This window comes from Lagopus leucura, unplaced genomic scaffold (genome assembly GCF_019238085.1).
Source record: "Lagopus leucura isolate 7727_CA_CO unplaced genomic scaffold, USGS_WTPT01 Super-Scaffold_100039, whole genome shotgun sequence".
Classification (NCBI taxonomy): domain Eukaryota; kingdom Metazoa; phylum Chordata; class Aves; order Galliformes; family Phasianidae; genus Lagopus; species Lagopus leucura.
In genome coordinates, this window is record NW_024962288.1 from 2,648,053 (window position 1) to 2,665,630 (window position 17,578).

General features: G+C 45.6%; 1 protein-coding gene across 1 annotated transcript; it reads left to right on the forward strand.

Annotated features, from left to right (window-relative positions):
- The first annotated feature begins 719 nt into the window (after positions 1 to 719).
- On the forward strand, positions 720 to 4,866 carry LOC122186768. The gene is made up of 3 exons (XM_042883685.1): positions 720 to 899; positions 2,621 to 2,910; positions 3,939 to 4,866. Exons 1-3 carry the CDS (start codon positions 776 to 778, stop codon positions 4,194 to 4,196), a joined length of 672 nt encoding a protein of 223 aa, XP_042739619.1. The 5' UTR covers positions 720 to 775; the 3' UTR covers positions 4,197 to 4,866.
- The last annotated feature ends 12,712 nt before the right edge of the window (positions 4,867 to 17,578 follow it).

Consider the following 17,578-nt stretch of genomic DNA (forward strand, 5'->3'; position numbering starts at 1 on the left):
TGCTGCTGCACAGCAGTTAACAGAGCAGCACGTCTGTGTGCTCGGGGAGAAGCGATGAGCACCAAGTTATCAAAGCCACCTATCTGCTCCTAACTCAGCTCCCGCTGGGCTCCTTTGTGAGGCAATGTATACAGAGATGCGTGTCCTATGAAGCATGCTAGCTTGCTTTTCTTGGAGTGAAGGGAAACAGGAAGGCAATTAATATTAAAGTATATTAAAGTATATTTTCCCAATGGATTCGCTAATAGATTGAAATATGCAGAGAAGGTTAAAAATGGGATCTGTGTTAAGGTGGGAAGTACATGTACTCCATGTCAGACAAGAGCACTGGGATAAGCATTTTTTAACTAGCTAGTAGTTATGTTCTAAATATCTGCAAGCCTGATTCTGTGTTGCTGATTTCTCAGAAGTTACCTTCACTACCAGTTTCAAAGAGCAATTGAAGTGCTCAGTTATACCCCTGTATTGGAAGATATAAGAATCCCTTTACCTACCATTTTAACATCAGCCTTGAAGGCTTTCCAATTTATTCTTATCCTGTAATTACCAGCTGAAGCAGTGACAATCAAATCAGATGTTTTCCCAGGTCTCCTTATCCCGTGCTTAATCTGTTTCACCCCCTCCCTGCCCTTACAGGGCTGTTCCTTTTGCAATCCGTGCTGAGGATACCAGTGGTCCTCTTGTGATTAACACAGTGATGCAATCAGAGTTATAAAAAGGTAGTTAGTAAAGAACAAGCAAGCTGCTCTAAACTTAGATTAACCTGAAGCTAGCAATGAAGTATCCTCCAGTTCCTTTGGTGACTGAGCTGACTTTGCCTGTTTTCTTTTGCCTTTCTTTGCCATATGTACTAACACTGATCATAGCAGTGATCTGGCTACGGCTCTTACTTAATGAAGGTAAGTTCTGCAGCTGATTGGATGCGTGCATCTGTAGAAAGGCTTTGTCTCTATTAACTTCATCTGTAAAGCATTCTGTGAGCTACTTTTAGCCTAATGCCTCTCCTCACAGAGGGAAAATAAGCGTGGTTTTTGTTTGTTGGTTTTGTACTTTCGGTGGCCTACAGGAAATCAAATGATCACACTTTTCTGTTAAAATGCTTATAAGACTAACTCCTGCTAGCTGCTTCTTTTTTCTTCAGAATTAATTCAATTTAAGAGAGATAAAAGTCAAATAACTTTTGTAGATTTTATAACTATTTAAAAGAAATGGTTCCTAATAATTTGGTATGGTTTCAAACTCCCGCATTATAGTTCATCTCTGCGTATTTTGGGGAGGGAGTGGATTTTATCAGGGGAGTTGTTAAGGGCTTCTCTTATTAATGCTGAGTCTGATTAAAAAACAAACAAACAAACAAAAAAACCCAGTTTCTTAAAGAAGCAGGATGTGCATTTTCATTTATTTACTTTGTATCTCTGCTCTACCACTGCTCTTAATTCTAACATGTCAGTAACTAAGAAGCTTTGGTTTAGGCTAATAATAGGCTTGCTGATGTGCTCCTGGGCATAAAGCTTGGGCTGGTTTTGCAAATCCTGGAACATGAGCAATTGCAGCCAAGGAATCAATCACAAGTCGATTCCAATCAGAAGCAGTAATTCTGCCTTTTACGGACAACTGTAGGAAGGAAAATAAGAATAAAAGCTGCCTTCAACAAGTCAGGTTCTTACTTAACGTTGTGGTAACCTGTTCTATAACAGATCCTACAGGAGACAACCAAATGATTCCTTTGGACCCACAGGCAGCAGTGGAGCAGAAAGCATTCACCACAGCTGAGGCTTCTATTCTAATCACCTTTCCTGCCTTGCCTTTGTGTACCCCTGCATTTTCTGACTCTCTGTGCCTATTTTTCAGTTTTAATGTGCAAGTGATGCTCAGAGAAATCTCTGCTTGTTGCTAGCTGTTTCTCCATACATCCACGTGCACTCCTGTGGATAAGCAGTGACAGTGACTAAAGAGTGTAGGCTCTATGGAGCTATGATCATGGCACAAACTACCTAAGTAGCATAGGCACGGCTCACTTCTAGTGTCTGAAAAGCAGAATAAAATGACCACGTGAATTGTGTAGGTAAAGGTTAGCTGTGCCTTGTTCTAACATTGAGTTTGGCTGTCAATTTTTTCCTGGACAGAGTAACTCTGAAATATTTTGATGCCTCTATTGATGTAAATTTTTTTCAGGGTACGTGCACTGCATTTACCTTTATAATACCAGGCCCCAGGATGACCATTATTTGCATCAGGCTTCCATGATCTCAATTCCCTTTCAATCAGTAAGACGACATATATCACTAAGCTTTGATGTACTCTGTCACTCTTAAGAAGCCAAACAGAGCAATGCTCTTTTTAATGTCTTCTTGCCTAATTAAGTCATACCCACTTGTTTTATTCCCTACTCGTTCCTAGTGTAAAGTGGCATAAAATAAGTGCATAACTCAGCTTTGACTTTAATGTAGTTGCTGATTAAAAACTAATTGGTTAAAATAAAACACTTGCATAGGCCTCTTGTTGCCTAGTTGGGATTGAAAATCCTTAATTCCAGGTAAAAGGGATTCAGAAGAATTTTATCCAGCTCTTGGATAGAACTACTAACTGTAATGTAACAGATTTCAAAATCTATTTCCAGAAGAGATGCCTCCTGCAGAAGAAACTAAGAAACAATCTCTGATTGCTGATGTGTCTCATTCTGAATCTAAACTTGAAGATGAACCAACAGATGATGAAAGCCAGGATGACACAGCAAGTCCAGAATTTAAAGAGGACAAGCAATCTAGTGGCCCTGTGGGACAACCAAGGCCCAAACCTGCTTATCTGAGTTCAAAGCCAAAAGCAAACTGCCATCTCAGAGGGCTGGTCCCAGAACCAAAGATAAAACCCTCCCATGTGGGAAGGAGCGTTCTCTGTAACATCACAATGGTGAGTGCACGACCAGACTATCTCTTTGCATATCTGTTGCTTTTGTGCCTCAGCTCGTATTATTATTTTGTTCCATCTCTGCCTGAGATATCTTCAAGACTGGTTTCTGCTTGGTTAATGAACAACGAGAGGTTTTCTCTCCCTGTCATCCCTATTTGGAATGATTCCTGTTGTATACCAACTGCAGGGAGTACAAAATTGAACAGAGTATGTATAAAATTGAACCATACATATGTATAAGTGTGTGTGTATTATGAAGGTATGTGTACATATTTGCAAAGTCTTTAAGAACTGCATGCAGTTCTTACAAATCCCAAAAGATATGTCCGAAAGAGTGGAAGAGATCAGGGTTGTGTGTGGCTTCTTTCCTTGCTCTTTGTATGCCCTGCTGCAGCAGGGGCTCAGAAGGCAAAGCTAGTTCCTGCCTCCTCTGTCTCTGTTCTGTCCTCTCTACTTACATTGCCTGGAATTTTGAATTGCAGCAACAGTTACCTATGTTTACTTCTACCAGCTTGGCTGGCTGCTTTGTTAAACTAGAATTGTCAAGGACTGGTATTGTCTTAAATTGCTGTATCTGTTTGACTAGCACACCCTGAAGCTGACCTTTAGCATGGAACCAGGAATATCTCATGCTAAACGATCTTTGACATCACTAATGCTAACAAGATAGAACAAGAGCAGTGTTGTAAGATTTGTTTTTAATTATTATTTTTCCATTATCGGTACTCAAAAACTAGAAGAAAACATGCTAAGAATGAGCCTGGAATTGCCTAGGTTACCTCTCGGCTCTCCTAGAACTCTTTGCATGTGCAAGCATTCACTTATTCAGAGCAGTCTGAAGAACTGGAGTTTAAACTTGTCCCTGGTAACATAAGACCTGTGACACCAACAGGCTGTGTTGGTTGTGTTGGATGGATGAGAGAAGGGATAACCGCGTATGGTCTCGCATTATTTATATCCTACTGAAAACTGAACATCTTCCAAAAATGTGATTTCCATGGCAATTCTCTTCCCCTTTTCTTCACCAGCTGCTGTGCTCCATGCTTTGTTCTCTCACCTGGACTTTTCTCAGCCATTTGCTCCAGATCTGTAATGTCCTGAGGATTCAGCTTCTGCCATCCTCTCTGGCTGTCGATGCGGCTCGGCTTTGTGATTTGCTGCGTGGAAATGTTGTGAAAATCCTGGGCTCCCCAAGGCTACAAAGCAGAGGGCTGTTAACTTCAATCTTGGGGATGAGATACAAGAAAACAGAACAGAGTGCAGCTCAGAGGACTGCCTCGAGGTAGAAATGAAGCCGGTAGTTCTATGACTGTTAGCAGCAATCCTGTTCAGCATCGGTGAAAGCTACTCCAGCATGGCAGGGAGAGGTTAATTCCCTGAAAAAGAAATGCAGTCTGGACTAAGCTGATGCACTCAGGTCACAACAGCTAATTTCCAAGTAACCAGTATTGACTGGTTCTGTGTTATTAAATGGACCACAGCAAGTAGTATCTCACGTAGAGCTTGGAAATGTGCTCTGCTACTCTCCTTCTGCAAAGTACAAATCACTTTCAGAGTGGCTAAACACCCTTAGCATGTATGGAGCTGTGCAAATACACCCTTTTCAGCACATGAGGTTGGATTCCACTGCCAGAGACGGTCACTGCCAGCTCCCTGGGGCCACGAGGGGGCTATGCTGTAGTTCTGTCCCCTAGAGGTTCTTGAGGGGCCGTTTGCCCGTTGCTTTGATGCACGCGTTGCACAATTCGTTTTAAAAGACAAGTTGAAAATATGGAGTCACAGCCCGGGAAGTGCACTGCCGTTTGTCCCTATTCCTGAGGTGAAGGCAACTCTCCACAGCCCTGCATGGGGAGACTGTGTAACGGTTCTGCTGCCTGTAATTACGAAGCACGCCTTGTTTGCGTTTGCCTTTCCCACAGATGTCCACGCGTCCAAATATTTATGCAGGGCAGCATGCTTTTAAATAAAACTTGTTTGCTCGCTGTCTTTATATCCGTGGTCATTTATTTCGAGGAGATATATGCGGATACGCCATTTTTACGTTTGCTGAGCAAATCGCCTTTACGCATCCGCAGAGCTGGGTACCGCACCGAGCAGCGCGGCCGGGCCGCTGAGGGGGAGCCGGGCGGGGCGGGGCGGCTCCGAGGGGCGGGACGGAGCCGCGGGTCGCGGCGGGGCTGAGCGCGCAGCTCGGAGGCGGCGGGTGCTGCGGGTGACGCTCGGGGGAGCCGCGGCGGTGCGTGAGGGAGGGGCGGGCAGGGAGGGCGGCTGCTGCTGCTGCTTTCGTGCTCTTCTTTCTCCGTCTTTCCTCGCCTTGCCCGCTATTGTTTGCAGAGCGCGTCCGGGCGACTAAGAGCGCCGGTTGGTCTCCGTGTTTCTTTCCCCTTTTTCCACGCGGTCGCCGTGCGCGGAAGGGCAGCTGCCGAGCGCGGAGCCGCTGTGTGCAGGAGCTCGGCTCCCGCGGTGGGCTTTGCTCACAAAGGAGCCGCAATGTGCCGAGGCAGCCGCCAGCCCGCGGGGAAGGAGTTGGGAAACTGAGATGGGCAGGTAACCGGTGCCTGAATGTTACTGTTCGCGGTGATGCGTTAAAGCCCGGGAACACCGAAATATGTGTTTCGAGCAGTTTTTAGGCTGTGTAAATACTCTCAGAATAGCATTCTCGCGGCCGGGCCGCTGGCGCTCCCGGTGTCCCCGTAATAGCAGCGGGGTCGGTGCCCGAGGAGCTGCCCGGGGAGGCTGGGGGCACTGCGGGAATCACCGCCCGGCTGAACGTGCCGGTGGAACTGTGCGGCTTCGGGATGTGCAGCCTGCTGAGAGGAACGCGGCCGGTTACTTCTGGGGAGCGAGCTTTATTTTTTTGCACGGGGCGAACGGTGTGTGAGTGTGACACGGAGGTGAGTCTGAGCATAGAGGTGGTTTGAACACTACAGCACAGATGCTGCGGTTCCTCTCTGTTAACGCGGTCTGTTTCTCCCAGACAGGCTGCAGTGCCTGCCCCTGGGGCTTTGTGCGGTGTATGGAACTCGCAGTAGACGTGGTGTGATTCCTCAGTTCCCTCATGGGCTGCAAGTACCTGAACGGCATCCATGAATTTGTGCTTTGGTTTCCCTTTGTGTTATGAGCAGAAGCTGCTTTCTGGGCATCAGCAGGAGTGCTAGAGCACACAGAATTTGGGCAGCTGTAGAACTTCTTCCAGTGTTAGCTTGTTGGCAATGATTGCAAATAGAAGCTTCTTTGAAATCAAGGCTCCTCTGTGGGTTTGGGTTCAATTCACCATAAGGACTGTTCACCTGGGGCAGCACACCGTTTTGTATGCACCCAGCAGCCTTGGTCCAAGGGCACTCCTATTTACTCCGAAGTACGTACCTTCCTTCTAACAGAGTTCCCTCTCTCAGCTGTATTTCAGCAGTTTCTTCTGACTGAGGCAAAGTCTCCAGGGAGCCAGAAGCCTGCGCTGCTCTACACCAGATGTAGGTGTGTTATGACCTTTTGCGCATCACTCAATCTCCCTCTTTTTTTTTTTTTTTTCTTCCTTCCTTCTTATTTGTAAAGCATTTACTTTGCAGGCATGTTGCAGAGGTGGGGTTGGATAAACATTCTTAAAACTCCATCAGGAAGCATTGTGCAATGAAAAACTTAGCAACCAGTTTTGCTCTCCAATGAGCTTCAAAGTCTGGAAGAAACTGCCGAAAGACCCAGACTCTACTTTCATGTAAACTGAAGTGACATAATGTGTTTTGGTGGATTTACGTGATAAATGTGTCCAGAAAGCAGCATGTCAGAGCACTTTGGGGTAAGGCAGCTGGGTGCTGCACTGCTGCTGGTTGCTGCCTTCTCCTGGAGGAGTCCTGGGGTGATTCAGCTGGGCTGACATCTGCTCTTGGTGCTGAGGAATTGGGGTTTGTGTGTCCAGCTGTGTGTTGGAAAACAGTGCTCAGGATTTGGCTCGTGCCCCAAGAAGATGCAGCAGCAGCAGCACTGTGCTTGGGGTGCTCAGGAATTTGAGATTGTGTTTTTACCAGAAATGTTGTTTTCCACTGCTTGACATCAGTTGTCAAGGCATTACAAATTAAAAGAGGTGATGGCCCAGCGTGCCACAGGGAAAGCTATTGCTCCCTGTGAGTACACGGGAGTTCTGAGATGCAGCCTGCACAAGTGGCTCCTTCACATGTCCCAGCTGGCCAAAGCCCTCCACGTCCTGCTCTCACTTCAGTGCTGACCCTGCTTTAAGCAGGGTGGGGAAGGAGATGGTGACCTGAGGATCCTTGCAGGAGATGTGATGGTTTGGAAGCTTGCTGTGGCTGCATGAGGAGGGAGGATTCTTTTTTAAATCTTTTAAGACTTGGAGGTTGCAACATAAGATTGATATAAGGTTGAAGTTTAGTCTGCGTTTGTACATCTTCTAGGCTCTTTGTTTAGTGTAACTCTAGCTTACTTGGGGAAGCCATGGCCCACATGCTTCCATTTGAGCAGTTGAAGTGCTGCATAAAAATGTCTTGGTCCTGACATAGTGTTTGAGCTTTCCTGTTGTGAATGTAAAATCCATATGGTGTTGCTTCTTAATTGAAACCTGGTGGAGTTATTTTTAATCCTGCAACATGTTATATGAAATAGTCCTCATGCAGCTGACTTGAAAGGATTGCTTGTAATTAGATGTTTCTAATCAGTCGGTATTCCTTTCTGTAATGCTGTTTCTTTCTAACAAAAGTGATTTTGATTTGTTTACTAAAAAGCAGCCTCCAGCTCACCAGTGCCAGGCAGGAGTGCGAGTTCTGCTTATCAGTGAAATATTAAATAAAACAAGAAAATAGTAACTGAAAAAACTTCCTATATATCAAATATGGCCTGTATGATTTACTCATTACGTTATGCCCCAGGCTTGAGGTAGAAGTCAGCAGCATGGTTAATCATGTGGATAAGTCCTTCCAGGTCTGTTGTGCATTGAAAAAGCTTGTCTGAACTCAAAACCCATTGCTTGAAAATGTAGGACTCTAACTAGGTTTTAGGTTTGGATGTTTATAATACTTTCTGGTATTTGCTGTTTGGTAAGACCGTTAGGTCAGCTCGCAGGGGAGCGTGTTCTGTGATTGCAAAGAAGTTTGGAGAAAGAAATACAAAAGCTGATGTAGCTTAAAGCATATTCCCCAAAGCAGATTACTCCAGGAGTCTGGAATGTGTTGGTGGGAGGTTATTCAGTTTTAGTGAAATGTTGCTCTGTGCATGCAGGAGTTCTTCCCCTCCTAAATAATTGTTTCCATCTGCATTGCATGTTCCACCGGTGCCTGGGCTGTTGAGCTCTGTGCAAAATCTGAGGCTCTTGTTAAAATGAGTGTCTTTGTCACTAAATCTTCTGTGCTAGCTTTGTACGAGTGAAATGTTGGTATCGCATGGAAAATTAGGAGGGCAGTCCTCACTGGGGGGCCTCTTAAAGTAAGCCACGTTCTGGTCTCTTTTTCATGTCCTCTTAAAATTTAGAGATTGGAGCTCTGGGACCCTCAAATCCTCTTGCATAATGCCTGGCAATACTAATGTTAATTCACTGGTCTGAGTTAGTCATTTAGTTTTTAATTAATATGAAATTGTGTCCCTTTGTTATAACTGGAGATGTCCCAGACTGCTTGAATACTGTGGCTGCTGATGTGTGAGTGTCCACCTGAACGAACACACTGCCATCCTATGGCAGAGCCCGGACATAGGAGATAATCCTGACTATGCTGTATGGCTGGGACCCAGCACTTTTGTAACGGCTTGGCTGAGACCCAAGCACGTTTCTACTGCAGGAATTCCTATTTGTTGATTGTTGTAGTACTGAAGTGCTGATCTCTGTGTTCTTTTTTGCCCTTGTGCGGAACATGCCTCCTAGGATGATGGACTTGGATAGAAGTGGAGGACTGCACCAACATGTTACTGTTAGGCGTACTGTTAGAAAGTATCAAGGAGGTGAGGAACACAGAGGCAGGGTCCTGTGTGACCATCACTCTTACTGTTCAGTACTAGCTCAGTGAGCAGCCAGGGCATTGCTGGAGTAGTGACAGCAAGTTCCTGATCAAGTGGTTGTGTGTTGGGTTTTTTGCTTTTTTTTTTTAACAGTTATCCCTGCCAGGCTACCTAATGCAGCACCAGAGACCATTATAACTAAGAGCCAATATAATGACATACGTTATGAGTGTTCATCATTCCTTCAGCTGAGAGGCTGTATCACATCTGCACTCTTCTCTCTGAAGCACCTCAGTTGATGGCAATTAGCTGAGGTCCAGTGAGTGCCTGTTTCCTGGAGGAGGTGGCGTGGCAGATGTCTTCATCTTCAGTTCTTGCTGAACCTTCACCGGCCTTCATCTGCCATGGAGAGCACCTGAGAAGTCTGCTTCCTTTGGCTAGCCTGTGGTGTGTGGTCTGTGGGATGGCTGAGCAGTGGTACTGACCTGTTGCCTTGGTTTAAACCCCAAAGGGACTGCTGAAAATAATCCGGGTTTCTTGAGTGTCTGTTAGGCCTTGGGCCTAAGGCAAAGAGTAACACTCACAGCTGGGCATTGCCAGTGAGAAGTTGGTTCCCTTGCATTGCTGCATAGGGTGACTTCATAGCACAGAAGAGTGGTTTCCTCGTCGGTGCGGTGGGGAGGGAGGCTGGGTGTGATATCCAACCGAACGTGCAGCTGGCTAAGGTCATATGTCTGAAGCTCGAAATTCTGCTTCATTGCAGGGCTAAAATAATTGAAAATATCCTTTATCATCCAGGAGGGGAGATGACTGTGTGCATCGTGAAGGTGGTATTTGTTCTTTGTCTGGCTCCTCTGTAGTACAGGAGGAGTTAATGTAAGTTCTTGAGTGAACAGGAGCCTGTAGCTCTTGGTAGGACCATAGCAGGTGGCCAATATATAATGGAACTGGAAGGATATCCTCTTTTGGCAGCAAATAAATACAGCTTTGCTGATGAAAGTTGTTTTTCTCTGTCAAGGTAAAGCTCAGACAATGTTAATGTTTGAAAACAACAGGGCTGACACAGTGGAAGGAAATCCTTTCATGCCTCATAGCGGAAGGTAGGCATGATGCTGCAGTGTATACATCCCTGCAGCTGATATGAGATACAGTTGTTTTGGCCAAATACTCTACAATCCTGGACTGACTCCAGCTTGTGTGTAAGAAAGGTAAAAGTAGATAAAGGTGCCAGCTGTATTTAGATGGAGTATTTCCTTTGATTAACAGGAGAGGAAGAATCTCTCCTGGGAGCATTCATCCTAATGCTATCCCTGATCCAAGAGTTCATTCACTCAGCACTTCCTACATTCTCTTGGCCAGTGTAAAGCAGGCATGGAGCTGCCGGATGTTTGCAGGCCAGGAAGAGTTTGGAGCAAGCACAGAGCTGTAAGGTCACTTGGGAGAGCTCAGGGCTTTTTTAAATACCAGGACATGGTGGAATTATGTATCAGCTAGGAAAAAATATGAACCAGGATGTAAATGAAGAAGTAGAACCAAAGAGAATTTCTTGTTTAAGGGTTTTCTGTTAACTCTGTTAGTGAGGTTTGTGCAATTTTGGCCAATGTTAGTGTAAACGAAGCAGATGGCAAAGAGATGCAGTCTTTGTGAAGGCTGAGAAACTGCCACTTTGTTGCAGGCTGTGAATCTATGAATGTCACTTAACCCTGTATTATTTCTGACATTAATACTGAGCCAAGCATCATGGTTTGTTTAGACCTCTCCTATACAGGACGACTCACCATACGAATCAAACTTCCATGTCATAAGCTCTTTGATTGAAAATTAAACAAGGACTCAGCCGCCTTTCAATAGACTGGTTAATTTCCTCATTCACTGTTCCATTAATTCACAAAATCACTTATTTGTGTGCTTATGAGCAATTGGTTTCCTAGCTGATGGTGGGAGCTCATCCTTGCTCCTCTGTTGTGGTTCAGTGCAACCTACATCAGGTGGGTGTCCTGAGAGCCTCAGCCATAAGGATGCTGCAGCGTCTGCCCTGGGTTTGCTTGAAAGGCTTTTGGGGTAACTTGATGTATTTATACCTTCCAGTGTGGAAGCTGGGGCTCTACCATTCCTGTGAGTTGTTCCAGATAACTTTAAAGAGTTTCTGTGTTGTCAGAAAGTGTCCACCCCCTGCTTCTGCACAGCTGCAAGGGCGGTGTGCCTCATCTCAATGTGCTGAGCATCTGTGGAGTTCTCAATTTAGGTTGGTGGTGCAGCTCCAGCACTGGTCAGGTTGAGCTGTGGTGGCTGTGCACTGTGTGTTGGGCCACAGCCTGAACTGCGGGAGCAGCCATAGCCAAGAAATGCCTTTGTTAGAGAATGCCTGTTGTACAAAGTTGGGTTGCTTAGACCAGCCTGGTTCCAATGCAAGTCTAGAATGTCAGTTTGGTTATAACAGTCCATTGGATTTAGAAGAGCTGCAAGGTAATATGTAGTTGCTACAGTTTATCTGCTTGCATATATGTCTTTAGATTTACCTTTATGAAATGTTTTTAGTTTTCAGTTCAACTACGAGTCCAGATTGAATGTGTGATCCTTAATTTGTTGTATTGACAGTGTTTATTCAGTGGATCACAGAATCACAAGGTTGGAAACAACCTATAAGATCATCCAGTCCAACCGTCTCCATCACCATTGCCACCACCAGCACTAAACCACATCACGCAGCACGTCATCCAGATGCCTCTTGAGCACTGCCAGGGACGGCAACTCCACCACCTCCCTGGGCAGCCACTGCAGTGCCTGACTACTCTCTGAGAGAAACAGTTCTTCCTTATGTCCAGCCTGAACCTCTGACACAACTTGTAGCCATTGCCCCATGTCCTGCTCGTTGCCTGGGAGAAGAGGCCAAATCCCTCTTCACCACAACCTCCCTTCAGGAGGTTGTAGAATGCAATGAGGGCTCCCCTGAGCCTCCTCTTCTCCACACTGAACAATCCCAGCTCCCTCAGCCTCTCCTCATAAGGTTTGTGCTCCAGACCCCTCACCAGTTTCGTTGCCCTTCTCTGGACACGCTCCAGGATCTCAACATCTTTCCTGTAGTGAGGGGCCCTAAACTGAACGCAGTACTCGAGGTGCGGCCTCACCAGTGCTGAGTACAGGGGGCTGATCACCTCCCTGCTCCTGCTGGCCACGCTATTTCTAATGCAGGCCAGGAAGATGATTTCATGATGTTGACTTTTTGCCTCTGAAATAGCACTGTATTGTTCTGAACTTGTACACTGGGTGTAAACTGAAGAATGAGAGTCCATCTTGCACCAGCACTCGGTGTTGATATGAGAGCTCTGATCTCTTCAGCCCTGCAGGCAGAGCAGCGAGTCTTCGTATGACAGTAAGCAGCACACGGGGTTTGTTTGTAGCACTGCTGTGGTCTCCCACTGACCTTTGGGACGGTCAGTGCGCAGTTAACCTGCTCAAATCCTGATTACAAAGCTGTCTGCTAAGGTCTGCAGCAAGCTCTTCCATTCCCCTCACTGGCTCTAAAGTCCCAGATCATGTCTGCAGTCTTATGGTTTTCATGAAGACTCGTAATTAAATTTGGTCATGAATATTTTGGAGAAACAAATCCACCCCTAATGAGCTAATGAAATCTTGACTACTAATAGTTCTGAAAGAGCTGCTAGCTGCGTTGTGAAATCAGTTTCAGCATTCCCAACAAGTCCTGCTCCAGCTGCTGCTTCGTTTATAGAAGAAACTAGTACAGACAAGCTCCGTGCTGACTGCAGAGCGAGACTCTGGTGTAGCACAAATGGTAACAGCTGCCATTATTTTTTTTAACTTCTCTATTTCTAAAGAAGCATGCCTGTTCTGTTTCTGTCCCAGCTCTCTTCTAGAGGACAATCAAGGAGGATGGCCATAAATATAAATCACGGGATGCTTCTGATCTCTCCACGCAGAAAAGTTTGAATTTCTCCTAGGGATTTGTTGAAGGGATGATAAAGTAGAACAGAAGCCTGTTAGGATAAATGATGATGGCACTTCTAAGTACAAACACAACTGTTGCTTATGAGTAGAGTAATCGGCCTTTACTATTGTCTACCAATTAAAAACATCTGCTCCTGGGCTGTATTAAATCTTATTTTGGAGATAACTGAGTAAGAAGGACCAGTAAAAATGCTGCTCCCTGTGAAAGAGCCGTATTGCTGTGTCCTCACTGCCCTCGGCAGGGCTGGCAGTCGCTTGTTCTGCAAATGCAGGGACCGGCTCTTATATCTCTGCACTGGGAGAGGTTCCCAAACCAATGGGGAGAAGGTGGATGGCTCAGGGTGGTGCAGGTTTCCAGCCCCACTGCATCTCAGGAGACAGAAACCTGACTGCATGGTTTGCTCTTTGGAGGGAGACCCACAAATGAGCAAAGGGGTGTTTAATTCCCAACAAAATGCTCGGTATTTCCGTATCCTTCCTGTGGAAGAACCTTTGTGGGGGCTGTTTTTCTCTAGATGTTTAGATCTTGAAACAGTTTGGAATACCTAGGTAAGTGGATCTAGTTTTTATTAAAATCATCCAACAAGACAAATTGCAGTAAGACAGGATGGATTCCAATGTAGTATATGAAATAGTTTCAGCTAGTCTCACCCAATGTAAAACATCTGAGCAGATGTAATGTGTTTAAAATACTAAACTAAATATTCTTCCACCCCCTCAAAAAAGTAAGGAGCCAACAAAACCACACACACACACACACACACACACACAGAAAAGACATAACTTGCTGAACTTCATTTGTATTTTGTCCAGGCTTGGACCTGTAGAATTTTGCTTTTAGTCTAACCCACCGTAGCTGTGTAGCTATGATGGTATCACTCCCATATTATTTCTCCCACTGTCTTGCTGTCCTTGCTGAAACTCTTGCTTATCTGAGGCAAGCTATCAGTAGCTGCTGTTCAGCTGTCTCATAACCTCAGTAGCTCTAAAGCATTTGTGCTGATCATGGAGCCATGTGCATGACTTCTTTTCTAAGAGAGTGGATGCTTGGCATTTTTTGGGCAGTAACTTCTATGGGATGCCCAAAAACACACTGACTCATGGTGAGTTCAGCCCGTGGAGCCCATCCCACTGCCTGTGATTATGGTGAGGAAACAAACAGGGTGACGGCCCAGTGCATCACACCTCTGGACTGGGAACTGGGGCAGCAGCTGCGGATAGGAGGAGTATCAGAAATGAGCTATTTGTAGCTATTGCCCCATCCATTTACCCAAAGGGAAAGGGAAATCCAACTTTCCGAAATCAAAATGAGGTTTGTGAAAGGGCTAGGGATGGACACTTTGGAATTTGAGCTCTTCCCTCTTCTTTTTCAGTGAAAATAAAGGAGGTGCAATGTGCTCACAGTGCAGCCTCTGCCAGAGATGACAGCGGTGCTGGGTGAGCTCTGCCGTGGGAATCCAGTCCCTGAGAGCTGGGCTGACCCGGCTGGGCTGCCATTTGCTGTGGTGATTCATTGCAGCCAGCAAGGTCCCAGCTGATCCTCTGCCCCTCCTGCCACCCTCCATCACACCTTACACATGGTGCGTGGCACTCTGTCAGCTGGTTGCAGTCACTGCAGGTCCCTGTGTTTAGAGGAAGTGAACAAGAGCCAGGTGGTCATTAGTCCAGGACTGTACTGCATGTCACTTTTCTGCCTTCAGCATCCCACAAGAAAGACATGGTTTTTGCAAGACCTGGCACCAGCAAGTGTTCAGGCGTGTGTTTGAATAGGGAGATAAACAAGGTCATCCTCAGAAATCCGCTGTGGTTTCTAATTTTATCCAGTTGAAAATGCCCAGAAGGCAGAAAGATGTTCAGTGTATGTCGGTAAGTAGGTCTTGGTTATTCATCAGAGTAAGTGTTTTTTTTCTATTAAGAATAGCTGTTGTGTGTTAGTGCTTCCTTCCATTGTCACAGCTCTTCCTTGAGCAGTGGAAAGGTTTTGGGTGGTTTAAATTACATTTACGGTAGTAATTAGGTTTAAACCACTTTGCAGTTCACTGATCTAAATATACATATGCATAAACAGCACTGGATCTTCTCCTTCTTTCCCCCAAGCCACAGCAGCACCAAGCAGACAACAGGGCACTGCCTTCTGTTTGCCTTTTGCCTTCGTCCAGTGGCCACGAGCCTCAGGGCAAGGCAGTAAGCTGCATGCAAATAATCATTTGGGTTTTGGTGTTTGCAGTGAGTCTTATTTTTTTTTTATGCTTCAGTGTTTCAGTTTCTCACAACTAAATTATTATGCACCATTTAAATGTTTTTTTTTTCCTTTGAATTTTTTATTTTTTAACATGAGATTAAAAACCATTTGCGTGCCCACAGTCTGCTTAGGATTCATCTGTTGGTGCTGTTTGCCCACCACCCAACATCCTAATCCTCTGTTACAACTCCTAGGCACAGTAAAGCAGATTATGTGCTCTGACACAGAGCTCGTGTTCTGTTTTAAGCAGGGTCTGACCTGTATGCTGTCGGGTCTGAGCCATCCTCACCATGCAGGGCAGGGAGGGTCAATGGGTGATGCTGCACGTGGTGCTTTGCCTCCATTCTTGCTGGATTGGTACAGACACACCTGGAGGAGCTGGGGTTTCTTCCCAATAGCGTGACAAATTGAGTCTTGCACTGAAGGGCCTGAGAGCTGCTGTTTCTTGCTGGCTGTTGAGCCAGGAGGTGCCAGTTGGGTCTTGCAGGGCAGAGCAGAGAGCCTGTGTGCCTGTTGCATTGTGCTGTGCCCCAGGCCATGGCCTGGGTGCTGCTTCTATGGCAGGCTGGGAGCAAGCTGGGGCCTGGGTAATCTCACTGCCTTGGTGACTCCAGAAGCTGTAATCTGTTAATCTTAATGGCTCCACGTGATGGGTAGGTAATGCTGTTTGAGGATTTTCTTGGTCTGCAATGGAGTGGAGGGAGTGCAAATTACTTTTGAGCTTTTTTAATATTCAGTATTCCTTAGAAATGAACCTTTCTAGAGGAAAAAAAGTTGGAATGGAAGGGGGTTTGAGCTACATTCAAATTCTGCACTCTACTCCAGATCGCAGTGCCATTCTCTTGCATTTGATTTTCTAGCTAACAAATCACTTTGGGGATGCCTGGCAAATGAAATGCTTCCTCAAGGAGCTGAATGCAGGGCCTGGCCACTGTGCTCCATCCAACCCACTGCCACCGAGCTCTGCTGGGGCTGTGTGCTGGGGCACTGACAGTCCCTGCGATGGCAGAAGGACCCGGAGCCTTTGGGTCTCCAGACATCGTGTGTTTTGCCCAGCTGAAATTCCTCGCAGTCTAAAAATGTGGGGGGTTATTTTACCCTCTCCTTTTTGGTCCTGAAATAAAATAAATAAATCAGGCTTCCTGAGCAAGTCAAGACACGTAGGTTTGGCAGGATCCATAGATACCTTCAGGAATAACTCATGCGCTAAAGCCGTGACGTTGGCAGTGCTGGGCTGGTACCAGTGATTCATGAGAACAAAGCGAGTGCTGGGAGTGCTGGCATGCCTCTTTGTCTCTGTATTTGAGTAAGATGAGCTGGTCCCTGTTGGCCTGGCTCATCTCTAGTGGAGGTCTCTCCTGGTGAATTGAAGCTCAAAACCGGAGTTGGGATATTTATCCTGATTGAGTCCATCCTCAGTTAGAGACTCGCTGTGCCTCTCTGTTCAATTCCTTGTCCTGTCCTCTCAAACCGGGAAATGAACTTGATGATTATTCCCCTGAAATGTCACAAATAACCAGGCTGGTGTAAATATGCACAAGGCTCCAGGTGGAGAACTGCTGTTGCATGCACCTCATTATCCAATTAGGCCTTGTATTTTCTGTAATGCTTGCTTACTGGCTTATATGAGTAATTAAATGTACTACTAAAAAATTCTGTTTTCATTCTGAATCCTTTAATTTCTGCCTTGCCTTGCAACAAGCCTGGCTGAATTATTGCTGTTGCTTTAGGAACCTGTGACTGTGCAGCTAACTCATCCCTGTGACTGTCTCAGTCTGTCTGAAAACCTAACGAAAAATCAAAGCAACTGGATGGAGTTAGCAAAGGAAATGGGACAAGAATTAAAATGGCTAAGGGATAAAAGAAAGGCAGTTATGGGCTGTTGTGCCCATCTACATCCAGACGTGGCAGCTTTTGTGTAACCAAGAAGGAACAACCTGAAACATAGCTGCTTGTTTTAGGGCAAGGTGTGCTTGGTGTGAAGCCTTCTGGAGCCAAACGTGCTCTCAAATGTTTCTGGCTTTGCTGCTGCTTGATCTCTTGTCTCTCAAAAGCTGGGCCATCTGTGGGGTCATGTGGAATCATGGATTATCTGAGTTGGAAGGGACCCCTGAGGATCATCATCTCCAACTCCTGACTGTATAGAGGGAAATAAATAAATATAAGAGTTAAACCATATATCTGAGAGCATTGTTCAAATGCTTTTCTTCACTCAGAAGACAACGTCCAACAGAATATGTCTATTTTGATGTATATACAGTACCTTATGCTTCTGCCAGGTGTGGCTCTACAGCAACTCTTGTCTCATGTACTTAACTGAAAGCATGAGAACAGCTTTGAAGGCTTTTAGTATGTTAGTAAGGTCTTTAGTGTTGGAGGTGTTCTGATAACATGCTGCCTATGTATATTCAGAGCTACTGTGAAAGCTCATGGATGGGCTTTCTTTGTAAGTGTGGATTTCACAAGCTGAGACTCTTCCAGGCTGATGTATTCAGTTGTTTATCTTGGTTTGGGCTATACATA

Bases quoted from the DNA above. Each gene is read 5' to 3' on its own strand.
- LOC122186768 (XM_042883685.1), top strand. From the start codon at position 776: ATGAAGTATCCTCCAGTTCCTTTGGTGACTGAGCTGACTTTGCCTGTT. The intron at 900-2,620 runs GTAAGTTCTGCA...ATCTATTTCCAG, and splicing joins ACGGCTCTTACTTAATGAAG to AAGAGATGCCTCCTGCAGAA. The intron at 2,911-3,938 runs GTGAGTGCACGA...TTTCTTCACCAG, and splicing joins TTCTCTGTAACATCACAATG to CTGCTGTGCTCCATGCTTTG.